This window comes from Danio aesculapii, chromosome 15 (genome assembly GCF_903798145.1).
Source record: "Danio aesculapii chromosome 15, fDanAes4.1, whole genome shotgun sequence".
NCBI lineage: Eukaryota > Metazoa > Chordata > Actinopteri > Cypriniformes > Danionidae > Danio > Danio aesculapii.
The window spans coordinates 33,688,473-33,706,411 of record NC_079449.1 but is presented as its reverse complement, the minus strand read 5'-3'; the positions used below and the strand labels follow the sequence as shown (position 1 = coordinate 33,706,411).

Genomic DNA, 17,939 nt, shown 5'->3' with positions numbered 1-17,939 from the left:
GTACCTACAAGTTATTTAGACCATCTATCATAAAAACAAATACTTTTAGTTAGTAAAACTTGTTTAAAATTAAAAACTGTAGCCTATTTATTAGGCAAATAAACTGCCTGACACATTGAACTTTCCTCAGAATTCTGAATTTGTCCATTTGCATAATAATAACAATAATCATAGGCTAATAGCATAGATATTTACATTAAATGTCGCCTACCCTGTTGTTGTCTATTGGAAGGAATGCGTCAAACATTTTAGTAGTGCTCCTTTGAAATGAATGCAGGACCAAGCTGCAGTGGAGGACGGTGGCCATCCAGAGCCAGAGATATACACATATATACATATGTCTATGATCGTGAGTTTTCTCGGTGGTCAGTATGCAAATATAATTTTTTAAATTACGAAAATTATAATTTTACATCGCTTTTCTACATTGATGATAAGTCACTGTACGGGATCTGGACAAAGAGCATGTGTTTGTGAGCACAGACATGTATTATCCTCCCTACCTGTTAATATTGATCTAAGTCGTGTCCTGAAACACAACTCCTCTCCTGCTTTCACTTCTCATTCTAACGGAGGGAGCAATTAGTTTGTGAATGAATCTCCATTAGGAACAACTCGTTCACTTAGCCAACAATAATACAAGTTTCTAGCACCGCAGCATCTTGTTGTCATATTTCTTTTGCATTGTTTGCTTATTTTATTCAACAAAACTAGCATAAGCCTATTTAGAACAAGTTGGTGCTACTTTACCTTATGGTTAGTGCAGTAAGTGACTGTATTATCAATAATGTTACTTGTTTAGCAAAAAGTTCATAACATACAAAAACATAAAAAACGAAATCTTACCTATGAAGTGTTCTGCCTTTTCTTTGTTTGCTCGTTACCACACCCGTACACAGCGATAAAATCCAGCATCTTCACGAGGGCACACCGTCTTGACTAGTGCGGTTGAATGATATTTGTGCTGGGAGCACTGTACAAATGTGGCGGCACTATTGACGCATGCTCAGGGTCCGTATGTGATATCTAGTGTATATATCTATGGGCTAATAGTAAGTGTTTCACAGATTTTTAGCCTCATTAGCAGCCATTTATTCTGTACTGGCATACAGCATGTGGGCCAAACATGGGTCGGGTTTGGCAGAAGTGGCACTGTCTTTAAGGTGGCAGGCATGACATGGTCCAGATGTCAAATGTAGTATTTGACCCAGATGTAAAAAATTTATATATGGGCAACACAAGTTTTCTGAGCCACATTTAAAATACATAAAAAAAATATTTTGAGTAAAAAATTTGTTTAATCGGGCAGCATGGTGGTTCAGTGGGTAGCGCTCTCGCCTCACAGCAAGAAGGTTGCTGGTTCGAACCTCAGCTGGGTTGGTGGGCATTTCTGTGTGGAGTTTGCATGTTCTCCCTGTGTTCACGTTAGTTTCCTCCGGGTGCTCTGGTTTCCCTCACAAGCGCTATAGGTGTATTGGGTATGCTAAATTGTCTAGAGTGTATGTGTGTGAATGAAAGTGTATGGGTGTTTCGCAGTGATGGGTTGCAGCTGGAATAGCATTCGCTGCGTAAAACAAATGCTGGATAAGTTGGCGGTTCATTCCGCTGTGGCAATCCCAGACTAATAAAGGGACTAAGCTGAAAACACAATGAATGAATGAATGAATGAATGAATGAATGAATGAATGAATTTGTTTAATATACAAAGTGATTTCCATCTTCCTGTTTGTATTTGAATTAATTAATCATTTTTTTGCAGAATTTTTCAAAAGAACTGAATCAAACCTGCATTACATATATTTTATTAACCAAATTATTATTTTACAAATTATACTAACCATTACCATTATTAATGCACCTAAAGCATAATTTTTTACAGGTTTATTAATTTCACTGCAGTCATGACACAACAAATTTGACTTCCAGACATTGAACAAACATGGGGGATATCTGGTACAGTTCAGGCCCAGTTATTGGTTATTAACTTGGCCAAGACTTGGTCCAGATATGGTCCATGTTTGGCCCTATTCTGGAAGCCAAACTTGGTCCATTCATGTACTGTAAGTTACTGCAGCATGTGAGCCAACCAAAAGCTGGTTGTGTGGGCCAGAGCTGGGTCAGAGAAATTTTGCTTTGTGGGATATTCCTTAACTTACCTTTTTAAAGAGCCCATATTATACATGAAATAGGGTCATATTTAGGTTGTAAGGGTCTCCAACAACAGTCTAATATGCATGCAAGGTCATAAAACACTTTTATGGTCTTATAATCTGCATTTATTTTTACCTAATTATCCCAACGACTCCCATATGAATCGTTCAGCGATTCATTTGTTCCCAAACCCCTCCTCAGCGCGAAGCTAATCTGCGCTGATTGGACCGATGACAGCCTGCTGCGATTGGTCGACAGTGACAGGCTTCAGCACGAGACAGAGTGAAATGCCCAGCTGGTAATCAACTATATAAAAGTAGTCACAGTGCATACACGCTTTATAGTGTAAGGCTTTTTTCACACACACACACACACACAACCCTCCTCAGAAGAACTGGGGGAAGCGACGCGAGTCTCTCTCTCTCTCTCTCTCTCTCTCTCTCTCTCTCTCTCACACACACACACACACACACACACACACACAACGCTCCTCAGAAAAACTAGGGAAAGCGACGCGAGTCTCTCTCTCTCTCTCTCTCTCTCTCTCTCTCTCTCTCTCTCACACACACACACAACGCTCCTCAGAAGAACTAGGGAAAGCGACGCGAGTCTCCTAGCCTCTCCCTCTCTCACACACACACACAACGCTCCTCAGAAGAACTAGGGAAAGCGACGCGAGTCTCTCTCTCTCTCTCTCTCTCTCTCTCTCACACACACACACAACGCTCCTCAGAAAAACTAGGGAAAGCGATGCGAGTCTCTCTCTCTCTCTCTCTCTCTCTCTCTCTCTCTCTCTCTCACACACACACACACACACAACGCTCCTCAGAACTAGGGAAAGCGACGTGAGTCTCCTGTCTCCTAGCTTACGATCGCCATAGCAACGACAAACGGCAGTGGAACGCGAGCTCACAAAAGCCTTTAACGTTAAATCCGTAAACAAAGCGGCACGCGTCGCGTTTTTAACGTGGCTTACATGTGATACGAGAATATAAAGAGTAACCGCGTGTACTGTACCAGGTTAACAAGTAACAAAACACAATAAATACATAATTTGCAAGCTAGAGTAAACGAGGCAACAATTTTAATCGCACTTACTTACACTAGTGAATAAACCTCAACCACTGACTCTTCACAGTTTCATCTTTGGGTAGAGACTGTCAATATTATCCATCTGAGCACAGCGTGACTTCATTGGACCGGCGGCGTCTGTGTGTGTGTGTCTAGTGTTTTTTCTGTGTTAGTGGGCGGGGCCGCAGGTTTCAAATCTCCCTGGTTTGCGCGCGTAACTACTGGCGAGGCTTGTGTTTCGTGGCTGCGTCATCGCGAAACACCTAATGACTCGTTATCAAGACGACTCGTTTGAAGCACTATGAGTCGACTCTTTTATAGATGAATCAATAGTTTTAAACACTGTACACTTACAGATTTAAGCCTTAGCTGGATATTTCACTTCACTTAGAGCTGTGGTACACACTACATGGAAGGGCATTTTCAAAAACCCATAATATGGGCTCTTTAAAACCCAGTTTATATTGGTGAAAAAAACATTAGTTTAAACTGGTTAATGCTACTTGTAGCAAACGCCACATCGCCACAGTTGCAGTAGTATTACGTCATAGATACAAAAATGTAGGTAATATTTTAGAGCATAAAAAGCATGCACATTATACCAGCCAACAAACTAATCCAGCAAAAGTTGTGCTTAAGATGTCACTAAATTACAATATTTATACCTTATTATTGAATACAAAATTTGCAATGTTCACTATAAGAAAAAAAAGAACCACACATTTTACCATGCTGGCTAAGGGGTGTCCATGTGAGCCAATAAGTATTCACAAATTCACAGTAGGTTAGAAGTACCCAGATATGTACAAGATTACATGTCCAAAGGACACTTTACTATTCCATGAAGAACAAAAGACAATTTATGAATAGGAGTAAAGTGATGTAAAGTGGGAAGGCATAGTGGCTTGGTGGTTAACATATTTGTGTGGGTTTGCTTCAGGTGCTTTGGTTTCCACCACAATCCAAAGACATGCAGTATAGGTGAAATGGACAAAGTATGGTCATAGTGGGTGTGAATGGGAGAATGTGTGGGTGTATCCCAGCACTGAGGGTTGATGAGTAAGTGTACTCTCAGAGCTGGTTTGTGTCAGGAAGGGCATCCACCATCCCTGTGCCAGAGAGGGGGTTCATTCTGCTGTGGCAACCAAAAGAGTGGGAAAGTGAGTGAGTAAATGAGTGAGTGACGCAACTTAAGATTATAGATATACAAGGACAGTTCGCTCACTTTACTATGAATGGAGCCAAGTGCAATGCTCAGTATAGCCTCCACAGCAATGGTAATCCACCCTTCCATTTGAAATAGCTAATTGATTGCCAAAGACATGATGTAGAGGAGGCCAGCTGTGCTGTGGAGGTAAACCTTACTCCTCTGACCTCTAAAGGTGCTCTAGCAACAGATACTAGAGGCGATGGTCTTTAGACTTGTTAGAGCAACCGACTCCTATGTGGAAAGTTGCCGGTTTGATCCCAGCTCGAAGCAAGTTGGGGGGTGTAGGACTAGCGGGGTTACATTGGTGCCGTGACCCGGATGGGAGTGAGGTTTAGAGGGATGAGTGTAGCAGAGTCCAGCTAGTGAAGTGCTGTGCAGGTAAACCTCACTCCTCTGACCTCTGAAGGTGTTCTAGCTATAGATACTAGAGGCCATGATCTTTAGTCTCCTTGTTAGAGCAACCAACTCCCATGCAGAGAGTCGCCAGTTCGATCCCAGCTCAGAGCAAGTTGGGTGGTGTAGGACCGGTGGGGTTACAATGACATCACACTACATATCTTGTCCTTCCAGTCTCATCATCCATTCTTTATGTTATGGGTTCTGTCTCTGTTTTCCCATGTTTAACCTCATCCTCTGGTTACCACTGAAACAGCTCCAAAGCAGATTGATGTCGTGCCAATCTTTGTGCACGCGCAGTAGCTAGAGCAAACTGGAAACAATGTGTTTTAAATGTAATTAGAGCTTAAACAACAACAGCATTTTCTACGGAACTCAAGCTCTGCACATTTTTTGCACGTGCAAACCAGGGAAAATGAACCCCCAGCCCCACCCATAAACACTGTAGAAAGAAAAAGAGGAAGACAGACACTGTAGCAGATTCTGGTGGAATCAAGTCACGTAGACGCTGTAATCTGAAGTGTGAGGGAAAGTTAGTGTTACTTTTTTCCTACCCAAAGGTGAGGTTGTGAAAAGTCAGTGGTTGAAGTATATTTTTGCAAAAATCCCTCAGCATTATAGCCCCAGCCTTGTGCTGTCTTCCTGTCATTTTTCTGATGAGTGCTTCAGCAGTCTACACACTAACAACAGGGGATTCATCGGTCAAGTTTCAAAATAGTTCAGCGTTTGCCACTGTGTGGATTAATACTGAATGTATGTCACTGTTATTACTTATGGTTAAGAATAGAGCAATATGCTGGTGTTAAACTGCTTTGCTTTAATGCATTCCTGCATTGGGTTCACACATATACTCTACACTCTGACAACTTCAGAATTGTTGATAAGCTGTGGTGGGCATTTCTTTCTCGCTCAACGCAGTCGACCAATCACAACAGACTGGGTCATCGGACCACTAAGGAGGAGATTGGGAACAAATGAATCGCTGAACGAATCATCTGACAGTGGTTGGGATAATTAGGTAAAAATAAATGCATATTATAAGACAATGACCTTGCAATTGACCTTGCATGTGTATCAGACTGTTGTTGGAGACCCCAAAACCAAAATATGACCATTTAAATGCATAATAGGGGCTCTTTAAGATAGGACTTTGGTCTTGGATGAGATGTTGGCCACAGAGTGAATAGACTTTGACTCAAATGACTCAAGTCGTTCATGTGATTATGACAAATGGTTGATGTGTTATGTTTGATTTCCATTCAGGCTACTTGCATTCCTTCTATAGGAAGCACTTTTGTAACATAATTTTGTAAAACAGGCAGAAACTCAGGTATAAATCGAATACTATTAAATTGTCTGGTATAATATTAATGTTGTTTCTTGTGGGCACATCTGTGAATACTGTATGAGCACTGTGTAAACACCTCGACACCTGAGGCAACCAAGAGGTTCCTAATACAACTGATATTAGAGTGATTAATCTGTTAAACGTGCTTGCAACTTCTGGAATGACTACAGAATGACAACATACTGTATGATGACGTGTGCATGTGTAGTATTGGTGTCCCATTTCCTAGGGAGATATTTTCATCCGGACTCCTTCACTCTCTGTTTCAAGGGGCAAGGGGAAGGCTTAGGCATAGGGGTAATGGTATAAAATTGAAGTGAGATTGAGGTTTTATTGTACAACCATGTTTGCTATAATGCTAAAGTAACTGTTTACATTTGACATCTTTATTTCCAGCACTGTGATTGTTACTAGTACATCTTAAGGCCTAAGTCCTGTGCTAAAGCCACTAAGAGACAGTACTGTATGCCAGGTTTGACTACCTAAGATTACCTTATCTTTTGATATTTTTAGTTAGAAGTTAAACATATCAGTGTTAAAAATAAGTCAGCTGTCCTTGATTTACCTTGGACATACATCAAGGAATGATAGCAACAAGCACAAACTTTATTAGACCCATTTTTCCCTTGTTAATCCTAGGGTTTTATCAAGAACAAACACCAGTGCTGTTCACACGGGGTCATTACTTTCCAGTCATGGGAAACAAACACACTGTGACACAACCTATGCTAAAATAACCATTTTAATATAAACATTGTATTTTTAGGAATGACTGCATACATATGTAATTAATTAAATATTTTGGTGCGCATACAAATGATTGTGCAGCGTAACTTGTGTTATCAACTTCAACATATCAACCCCCAAATGTTGCTAAATTTGTCTCCATGTAATCTTACTTATCTTTTGAGTTAACAGTGATGGGAGTGAAAACAGAGAGCAGTGATAGAGGAGAGCTTAGTTATACTCAGTAGTTAGTCTGCTATGGAGGTTTCTCTTGTTTTTGGCATCGTCATTGGGATGTTGCTGAGTCCAGCTGATGGACATGTGCTGGATCATTTCTCGGATTCACCGGAATGCGTGAAGTTCTTCTACAAGGAGAAAGTTCCAGATTTGGGAGCTTCTCAACCAAATGTGGTCCGGATTTGTCAACGCTTCCTAAACACGTATCACTTCGCCACACTGTATGACACTTACCACCGCATTGCTGTCTATTCCGCTTATTTCTTTAAGCCAAGCAGTGGTGGAGGAAGAGAGAAACGCTGGTTTGTGGAGCCACAGGTAAACTGTTTATTAGTCTAACAATTTAAAATGAGACTTCACTGGATCATTTTACAGTTACTAATACAATTTATTATGAAATTGTGTGTTATTTGCCTATGCACTGTGAAGGAACAATTCAGTTTGGTTTCTTTTGTTTAAATTATAGTTTACTAAAGTTTATTATGTACAGTATTTGCCTACAGTATGTTTCAGTTGGCCACATGTGGCTATTTTAATGTTAAAGTTGTTTTACTTGTTAAATTACTCAATACGTTGTTCAAAACATTTTGTAGAAACAATTTTCACAGAAAAATTTTGTAAATTTCTGATTTATTGGATATTTGGATTAACAAACAATCAAACAGCTGTATAATATAGTGGAGTGTATTACTCTAAGAAATTTATCAAAAGAAAACTATAGTATTTTCAGTAGTAGTAATTTTCATAGTAATTATGTTTTTGAACCATAATGTAGTAAAGTACTTGCATTAATCTGTTGTGAAAATTCAATAGTTTTTGTGGTATACAGCAAGAACATGTATGGTTACCATTGGTCCCACTTTAATTCAAGTGCCCTTAAATATTATGTACTTACAACAAAATATAAACCAAATGTACTTACTGTGTTTATAATGTATTGCAGAACACTTCTTGTGCTCTTGAGGTGGGATTTGGGTAGGATTAGGGACAGGTTTAGTGGTATTGGTAAATTTAAGAGTGGGTTACGGTGTAAGGGATGGTCAAAAGTGTTATCAAAGATGTAATTACAAAAGTAATAAATGTAATTTGCTGGCAGCTAACCCTCTGCAACTCTCACATGGTCACCCACTAAAGCTTAGTAGGGCTGTGCCCGGTCAGTAGCTGGATGGGAGACTACATGGGAAAGCTAGGTTGCTGCCTGAAGTGGCGTTAGTAAGGGCAGAAGGGGGCGCTCAACCTGCTGTCTGTGTGGGTCCTAACACACCAGTATATTAATGGGGACTCTATACTGCTCAGTGAGCAGGGCCAGATTAAGAACACATTGGTCCCTGGGGCTATACCAAATGGGGTCCCCCTTTTTTTTTAATCTCACAAAACTCTCTCTCTCTCTCTCTCTCTCTCTCTCTCTCTCTCTCTCTCTCTCTCTCTCTCTCTCTCTATATATATATATATATATATATATATATATATATATATATATATATATATATATATATATATATATATAATTAATAATTTACTAATTATTATAATCAAATTTATATTTGAATATTATACATATATTTTCTATTTTATTAAAATAGGCCTGCAAGTATACAAAATTAAGTAATGACATAATCTGAACTTTAAAGTTCAAACAGGCTGCAAAAATCAGCCAAACAAAAACAAAAAAAAAACATTTGCAATACTTCCTAAATTAGCCCTTTATAATAAATGCTTTAAATTGGGGTTCACCTTTAAAAAGTTTCATTCCAACTTTAGCTGACCATTAATCCCTAATGATATGATATATTTAAATTCCGTGCTTTTATCCAAAATATTGTGGTCTTCTGAGTTACAGTAGGCTAGCATCCTTATTTTATTTAAATTTTTGCATCAGATATATTGTCTGAAGAAAGCCAGCGCCAATATTTTATTGCTCCATATTATGTCTGTCGTTTTCATAAACAGAGGAAAGTTAACATTCATAAAAAAGTTTGCTTTCTAACTGGTTCAGTTAGACTTACTGTAAAGCATAACCGAGTGTATTTACGTACTTGAAATAGATATATTGTTCTCCGCAACAATGGATATTTTGATAACTCCTTGTGTAGGCTATTTGATTTGTTCACTCACTGTCTCGGTTATATTGTGTGATGGAAGGATTGTGCAGGCGCTCATTGGTTCTCTGAGTCCAGCTGTACCCGTTGCAGAGCCTAGACTGCACTTTAGTTGTGAGTCCATTCAGTATGATTCCACCTATCCCAGCATCAGTTACTACATGTTCAAGTTAATCAATGATGAAGACTTTGAATTTTATTTTTTGTTCAACGACGAGCTTGGTTAGCCTACCTTTGACTGGATGGTTCTTGCGGTAGTGCAGAAATAAGGGACTGTGATCACCCTTATGGCTGACTAAAACAGGGCTATTCAATATTCCGGTTGGCCTACAACCACTCCGAGCCTAAGTTTAGCACTGGCCTCACTGTTTTTGGACAGCAGCGAACCGAAATGAATACTTCACATTATCAACGAGAGAAAGCATAAGGCAAAGAGGCGTTTCCCACGTCATAGTGCAAATTAATTCAGCCAATCAAGGGCCCCCTTCTTCCGTGGGCCCTGGGGCTTCAGCCCCACCTAGCCCTTATGTTAATTCGGCCCTGTCAGTGAGCGCCGTCTTTCAGATGGGATGTTAAACCGAGGTCTCGACTCTCTGTAGTCTTTAAAAATCCCAGGACTTCCTTTGAAAAAGAGTAGGGGTTTAACCCTGGCCTCTGTCTATCACGGTCTCCTGCCAAACCCCTATATCATAATTGGCTTCATCACTCTGTCTCCTCTCCATCAATCAGCTGGTGTGTGGGGTGCAGTCTGGTGCAATATGGCTGCCGTCACATCATCCAGGGGGATGCTGCACACTGGTGCAGCATCATTAAAAATGTGTTAAGCGCTTTGAGTGTCCAGAAAAGTGCTATATAAATGTATGAAATTATTATTATTAGATGTAATTACATGTAGGTATTCAATAAAGTATAAATACAATGTAAAAAGCATGTATTTACACAATAAGAACATTGTAACAAATTATTAATTTCAGTGTGAGTACATATTAGTTAAGGCCACTTAATATAAAGTGGGACCTAAACATCAATTAATACACTTATTTCTCTAAACTGTAGGGTATATACTAAAATAGACAAGTTAACCGTAGTAAATATTAATGTATACTTCAGTATTTAATCCAGTTTATCAGTTCACAATGTTTAATACTGCAGTATACTGTAGCATTCATAAACAATGTGTTATAAACATTATAATATATACAGTACAACACACTATACACTATACTATTATTTACTAAAAATTACTATAGTTTGTTTTCATGTGGGATGGTGATTTGTTAAAGCAATGAGTGCTAATTAATAAGTTTTAATAAGTATATTATTGTAATTCTGACAGTTCTTGATTAAGCAGTTATGTTTTGCTAGCTGGTGAGTCCTGCATGGTCCAGTGAAATGGAAGATGGGTATAAACTGTCTCAGCAGAACCCAGACATCTATCTGGGAGAGAAACAGGCTCTGAATGAAGACTACACAAACTCAGGATTTGATCGTGGCCATCTAAACCCGAACGGACATCATGCAGGTAAAACTAATGAAGGATTGATCAAGTGAAAGGTGGTGTGACATTCAATTTCATGAGATTTTTTTTAACAGCATTGATAGTGTAATATTTAATAGGAATAATCTGAATATAGGCAGTTAAATAAACCAAGCATCCATATTACTGTGAGAAATTAAGTTTGTTGACCACTCTGTGACCTTGGTATCAATCAGGCAGCCTAGATTGACATTGATTTTGTACAAGGCACAATTTAAACACAGCAGGTATTAAATGGTATGACAGTTCACCTGAAGTGACCAAACTAACTAATTAAAATCCACAGTAACTGTGCAAATGGTCAATTAGCCTTCACGCCATTGTTTCAAATAGATCCGTTAACACTTGTACTTAATAGTGACACAATATCCTAAAATTTGTTTTTAATGTTTGCTTTCTTTCCTCTCTTTTGTCATTTCCCCTTTGTGTTAGTTCCAAGTCGCAATGCCACCTTTACCTTGACCAATGTGGTTCCTCAAAACCCAACGCTAAACCAGAATGCTTGGAATAAACATGAGTCCAAACTGACCAACTTGTTTAATGCAAACTGCCACCAGGCCTATGTGTTAGTTGGTGCCATCCCTTCTTCTAACAACTGGATCATCAAGAACAGTGTGAAAAGGGTGAACATTCCAGAGTACTTGTGGGATGCGTTCTGCTGCATTGATCAAAATGGCCGGCCCATCTTAAGCGGAGCTGCGACTGCCCTCAACACAGAGCTGAATGTTGTTGTGGAACGAAACCTAGATGAGATGGTCGACTTTCTGCAGCAGTTCTCTGATGCACCAGTGAAAGAGCTGTTTAGCGGCCAATGCAAAGCTGCCTTAGACTAACAGTTTCAAATTAATGAAAGAAATCTGTTAAGCATTAGCAATAGCACGTCTGTGCTTTTAAATCCCATCAACATTACACACCATTCAGAGACTTTCAGAATAATTTATATAATTTATTGGAGATTAAGAAAGAGATTCAAAATACACCAAAACACCAAATAATATAGTTGATTTGGCAATCATTTTATATGGCAATATAATAGTAATTTGATTTTGTGTTTTAAGTATATAGCAGGGGTCACCAAACTTGTTCCTGGAGGGCCGGTGTCCTGCAAAAACACACCTGAACAAGCTAATCAAGGTCTGACTAGGTATTCTTGAAACAATCAGGCAGGTGTGTTGAGGCAAGTTGGAGCTAAACCCTGCAGGGACACCAGCCCTCTAGGACCGAAATTGGTAATCCTTGGTATATAGTCATGTATATTTACCCTTAGCCCATTTAGCATACACTCACCTTTGGCTAATAACACATGCTTTAAATTATATTGATACAAGTGCATCACAGAGATATAAGTCAATTGCTCTTCCACTAATTAAACGAAAAGTAAAATGTAAATACTAAAATGTCCATGGCACTTCAGATATGCATATATTTTAAAAACTATTCAATGTGTTGTTATGCATACTGACAAACAGGATGGTCACTCCATGCAGGAAGATGGGAAAGATTCTGTTCTGTGTTGGGTTGTATAGGCCAACCCCATGCTTTGAAGAATGGGGCCAAATTCAGATTGACCACCTTTGAGAAGGTCTGGGCGTATAGATTCATCTTCCCTGCATTGTCATTTGGCACACCGGTCATGTCATGGTAGAGAGTAAAAACTTTCTTGAAAGCATCCCAGCCAAATTTTTCTTGAAGCTTAAGAAAACATAATTAGACAAAGAGATGATAAAAGATGAGTGAATAGGTACAAATATGCAGTATTGCTTTAAATAAAACACAATTATAATCCACAATACTGTTAAAAATACTGTCTATTCGCACCTGCATGTAAGTCTCGAGTGCCGTCCACATGCACCAGCTGTTTAAATCTTTACCACCATCAAAATACATCTTGGTACGAGCCTGCCGGTCTGCTTGAGTGATGGCAGGGTGAGCATTAGCGCTTTTCACACCAAACACTTCCTCATGTACATACAATGACCACAGGTTGCAGGTGCACTCAGTGGTATGTGGAGGGAACTCCCAAACTTCACGCTGCTGGTTATGGCCCAACTCATGAATGGCTCCCCAGAGGCCACATTTATAGGCTTCCCCAACATTTACTAGTCCTGGAGCAGAACCGGAGTGCATCATTATGGGATATCCAGCATGCATGAAACCTTGGGGGAGGAGCAACGGTGTATGAAATGTAATTAAAATAAATAAATAAATCAAGTTGCTGTGGTGATGATTATTAACCATACAGAATGATCATTCAATAGTACCACTGACCATAAGAGATCTGAACATCAGCAACAAATCGTTCCTTGCGGGGTAATTTGGGCGGCCTTGCCGCCAAGTCAGTTATGGTTCTCATTATGGTATCCCAAAGTTTAGCCACCTCATCAGGGCGGTCCAGATTCCTTATGAAAGCTGAATCAAACGTCATGATGAGGTTTTCAAACTCAAGCTCTGCCCAGGGAGCAGGTGCCTGACGAATACTGCTCACCCAGTCTGCTACGCTTGTCTCTCCTGTGGAACAAAAGAATTTAGAACTGAAGGGTTTTACCATACATGTTTAAATGTATTAATCTTACTGTGACGCTTGTTCAAATTTTCGAATTCTTACCAGACTTGAAGTATGGAGCCTGTACTGCAGTCTGCACAACAATTTCCAGCCCATCCACTTTGCTTTGGGAGGTGCTATTAAGTAGATTAGCCCTCCCCACAGATTCCAGACCTGGACCATTTCTGAATCCAAGGGGAATCGCGCATGTACCACCGGAGCCCGCTTCAGGGTGTTTGATCCACCAATGTTGTCTGTCTGGCAACCAAGCTGCACCTGCATAGAGTGTCTTCTCATGTAAATAACTCTCAAAGTTCTGTGAGCATTAGGACAGTATCTAACATGACAAGTGACAAACTTTTTAGATCACCTGCCAATTTTTTCCAACAATCTCTGGAGGTACCGCTATGTATGTCTTCATACCAGGAGAAAGATATAAGCCTGTGCTTATCCATTCTTCACAACCTGAAACAAGTAATTGAAACATTTAGAGTGCACATAAATTGCAAAATTAAACATTTCCCCTTATACATTTGGTGCAAAAACTGTACCTCCAGTGTTGGCAGTAATCCGAACTCTTGAATTTGACAAAGTTGGCAAGTTGGGTCTGTCCTTGATGATGTATGGAAGAAGGGCATCTGGATCAGGCGTTACTTTGTAGACCTCAGTACCAATGTGGAGCATGAGGTGGTCTTTGGGATTTTCAACAGGGCAGTTGCCACACACCTGTGGAACACCTACTTCCTTCACTATGTCACCAAGAAGAGCTACCACTGAGGTGTAAGCGGCACTGTCATGACAACGCATTTGAAGGTAACTGGCACAGTCAGTGCCCAGCTGCTTCAAACAGCCCTGTTCCCGATCAGTCAGCTCTTGCCCTTCACTTACATGTTGAGCAAATCTCTGCAGCATGCTTCGAAAGTGGTACCCATGTTTACAACTATGCTCTATCTCTGGAGCTTTATATAACCCTCCACCCAAGGTGTTTCCCAAGAGGCACAATCCCATCTTGTTAAGAATGTGATTTCCGGGGTATTCAGTCATCACATTGGAGCCACAGTGGGTCTGAGCCCAGTACCAGGCATGACCCCCAATCAGAAGACCTCCACCTTCTGCAACAAATTCCTGGATCTCTGCACACTGGGCATCACTGTAGGAAGTGCAGACGTAGACACTTAGATCTTCTCTGAAACCGGTCAATTGACAATTTAAACCAGATTTGCTCAGTACTCCATGGGCTGCAGTGAGGTTGGGTACGATCCCAATAACACCCTTGCGACCCTCATCAAGCCACTTAATAGCATTGATCATGAAAGAAGACAGAGAGTCCCGGCCCATGTAGCCTTCATGGGATACCAGAATTACTCGCCCTTGTCCATAATAGGCACCAGCAATGAATGCTTTTCCATTTGGAGTAACTGCAATAGGAAACGCTAATGGTCCGTGCACCATCACCTCAGATGCTATAGCTCCACCTTGAGTGTCAAACTCAGACACACCTTCCAGCAGGAACTCTAGGTCCTCTTTAAAGTCTTTACCTATTCTGAAAAAAAAGCAAATAAATACAATTGGTCAAATGTTGGATTTGCTAAATAATGGATCAGTGGGAAATATTCAAATATGTCTGCAGGACTTACGACACGGCAAGCCAACTAGAAGGGATATTTTGGGGAACAGGAAAGATGCCGACCTCTCCTTGGAGCTCTGAAAAGTAAATCCCTGCAACACTGCACACCTTGTTTCCTGGAAAGTTCCTAATAGTGTTTTCCTGTGGGTGTTCATTAGACCAACTCCATGCTTGTCCAGCAATGATTAAACCACCCCCAGCTTTGAGGAAAGCAATCAGATCCTTTGCACAGCTCTCAACACTGTACGCATCAGAGATATATATAGCAAACCTATCTTGAAAGTCTCCTAGTTCTGTCTTGATAGGGCTGTAGTTCAAGTTTTCAGCTACTGTTCGTAAACTTTTCTGAATCCCTACCACTCCAGCATCTCCGGTACATGGCATGAGCCACATTAAGGCATTCTCTATCAGGCCAGGAAAGCGTGTTAAGTATTCTTCGTGTCCCAACACTACAATGCGTCCCTGACCATAATGAGATGCAGCCATCAGCACCTGACCTCTTGGATTCATGGCAAGTGGAAAGGCATGCTCACCTATTAGTACAAGATCACTAGGGACTGCTTTCCCTTGGAAATCAAGCTGTTGCATCCCAGACATGAGAGCGTAGTAATCCTGTTCACGTGCCATGGTGGGTTACTTCTGTTTAGTACGATGACTCAAAATAAACTCTCTTTGGTTACAGTCAGCTTTAGAAAGTCTGAGAATTTGAATTGTTCAACCAGAGCTTGTGTATGCAGTAAAAATGAAAGTGATAAATTTTCACTCCTACACAAAAATAGAAAATGAAAGGAAAAAGTTGCACATATTTATAAACGTTTTGTTCATGTAATTTACATATAGAACCATCAATTGATCTATCACAATTTTCAATACATCTATAAACTTGATCTCAGAATTTCTACTTTATCCTAAATAGAGAATTCAGTACACACACTCACCTTCGTCTGCAGTGACATACCACATCAGCTGATCTTCTGTCTGAGCGGTCTAACTACTGAGAGAATGTGCTTGTGGCTATGACTGTGGCTCACCTATAGGAGCACACCCATGGAGCACGCCCATAAGTACCTTATTCACTTTGTTTGTTCATCCAGAAACCACAATCAACCACTCCTTCTACAGAACTTGACATATATTTCAGCCTTAATCCCCTATTTAGTTCTCCTTGCACTACAGACAGTGTACTGCAAGGAGAGTAAACAAGGTAAACATGGTTGCTATGTGTGAATATGCAGCATTACCCATATAGGACTGCACATGACATTGGAAAGGGATCTTGAGAATTTGCTCCCACGACTTTTTTATTTTTATTTTTTTTACTTGTTTCCTCAGTTAATGCACTACACAACTTTTCCCCCAATAAATAGTTCACAAGTTCACCCTCACATATAATCTGATTGAGCAAGTAAGTATATTTGGTGTGCTTGAAATTTAGCCCAAACCCAGAAAACTCCCCCTAACCATAAAAATGAATAAGAATAGATTAAGACAGAGGAGCTGAGGTGGAAGAGGGATGCCAGAAAACTCTCATGAGAACGAGGTGAGTTGGCTGGATATATGTACACATATCGAAGTAGTTATGTAAACAAGTTATACCTGTGCTGATTTGCCTGATTATCATACTCCTCCTAAACTTTTGTCAATAAAACTTCATAAATGAGTTGACATTACTTGCTAAAAGTCACAGGCAGTCTGCAGATTTCGAGATGTCATAGTTTTGACAGATGTCAAATTTGAAAGAAATCTGCATAGTGTATGTTGGGCACAAACACTTTATTTAAGCATCAGACAGTAACTCCAGACAGAGGATGTCAAACATACTTGATATATATCAACAAGTCCTGGGAACAATTCTTAATCAGTAGCCATCTTATTTATTCTTTCTTTTGTATTTGCCAATTTAAACTGATCTGTTTGTTCTGCATTATGCTAAGTAAAGAAGGTGTTTATCAAGATATAATTATTAGCAGGATCTTATGTATCTTATGTAAACTGAAGATTTATCTTCTAACAGTATGAAGGGCACACTCAATCTTAAGTTTGTGAACTTTTACACACTTTTAGGTACTACATATAGTTGTAAACGCCCTTTTCTATGCAAAAAAGGCTTTCGAGAAACAGGTTTTTCTGACTGTTGTGATACAATGTGTTGCTAAATTAAAGACTAAATGTTTTTTTTTATTTAACATGCTATCTGCAGTTTTCTTATAAGCACGTTTCCACTATAGAATTAAAAATAACTAAAATAGCTATTTATTTTTATTTACTATTAACTTTATCTTACAATTTTAAGTAAGTAAAGGTTTATTTATATAGCACCTTTCCCAGACATTAAGTCACAAAGTGCTTTACAATAAAAGAAAACAAGTAAAAGAACACATGACAATAAAAGAAAATATGTTAAAACATATTAAAACTAATTAAAAATCCAAATACAGAAACACTAATACTGTTAATTAAAAGCTTAACCAAAAAGATGCGTCTTTGAATGCTTTTTAAAAAGTTTAACTGATCCCAGAGTTCTCAGTGCTATTACAATTTTCAAGTTTCTATCTTGCATTCTGAGCTAATATCATGTTTATATCTTGCTAATATCAAGTTTCTATTTTCATATTTTTTCTCACAGCTGTCATTTTCTCTCAGAATTCTGAGTTTATATTTCAGAGACTTCCAATTCCCATAATTCACTTTTTTTTGCATTATGATTTTCTCATTAAGTTTATATCTTGCCACCCAGTGGTGTACTGGGACATAATTTCAGGCTGGGAAATCGCACACCCACCCAGGCCATTTTTTTGGTGAATTAACTATCATCGATTTGAAAAACTAAATTTGTCAAATATATCAGTATAAAGAGTGTGACTCTTCACTGTATGTCAACCATTTCCTCCTAACACATTCTCCCTTTGCTGAAGAACAAGGAAATGTCTTGTTTCAAGCTTTTCTGTGTGTTTACTAGTGCTACTTAAAATATAATTTGAAAGACTAAAAAGTT

The 17,939-nt window shown here is 39.3% G+C and overlaps 2 protein-coding genes across 2 annotated transcripts; one reads left to right on the top strand and one right to left on the bottom strand.

Moving 5' to 3' along the window:
• Positions 1-7,157: 7,157 nt before the first annotated feature.
• On the top strand, positions 7,158-11,826 carry si:dkey-243k1.3 (endonuclease domain-containing 1 protein-like). Its single transcript, XM_056473398.1, has 3 exons — positions 7,158-7,457; positions 10,604-10,760; positions 11,208-11,826. Exons 1-3 carry the CDS (start codon positions 7,161-7,163, stop codon positions 11,606-11,608), a joined length of 855 nt encoding a protein of 284 aa, XP_056329373.1. The 5' UTR covers positions 7,158-7,160; the 3' UTR covers positions 11,609-11,826.
• Positions 11,701-17,051, bottom strand: zgc:162193 (TRPM8 channel-associated factor homolog). Its single transcript, XM_056473397.1, is given in 9 exon segments — positions 11,701-12,467; positions 12,594-12,931; positions 13,044-13,283; positions 13,381-13,443; positions 13,446-13,593; positions 13,688-13,782; positions 13,869-14,860; positions 14,955-15,709; positions 15,883-17,051. Coding segments are annotated over 8 exon segments (2,736 nt in total). The 5' UTR covers positions 15,572-15,709; positions 15,883-17,051; the 3' UTR covers positions 11,701-12,224.
• Positions 17,052-17,939: the final 888 nt, after the last annotated feature.

Coding starts and splice junctions, on each gene's coding strand:
- si:dkey-243k1.3 (XM_056473398.1), top strand. CDS start 7,161: ATGGAGGTTTCTCTTGTTTTTGGCATCGTCATTGGGATGTTGCTGAGT. Junction 7,458..10,603: donor GCTGGTTTGTGGAGCCACAG/GTAAACTGTTTA, acceptor ATGTTTTGCTAG/CTGGTGAGTCCTGCATGGTC. Junction 10,761..11,207: donor CCCGAACGGACATCATGCAG/GTAAAACTAATG, acceptor CCTTTGTGTTAG/TTCCAAGTCGCAATGCCACC.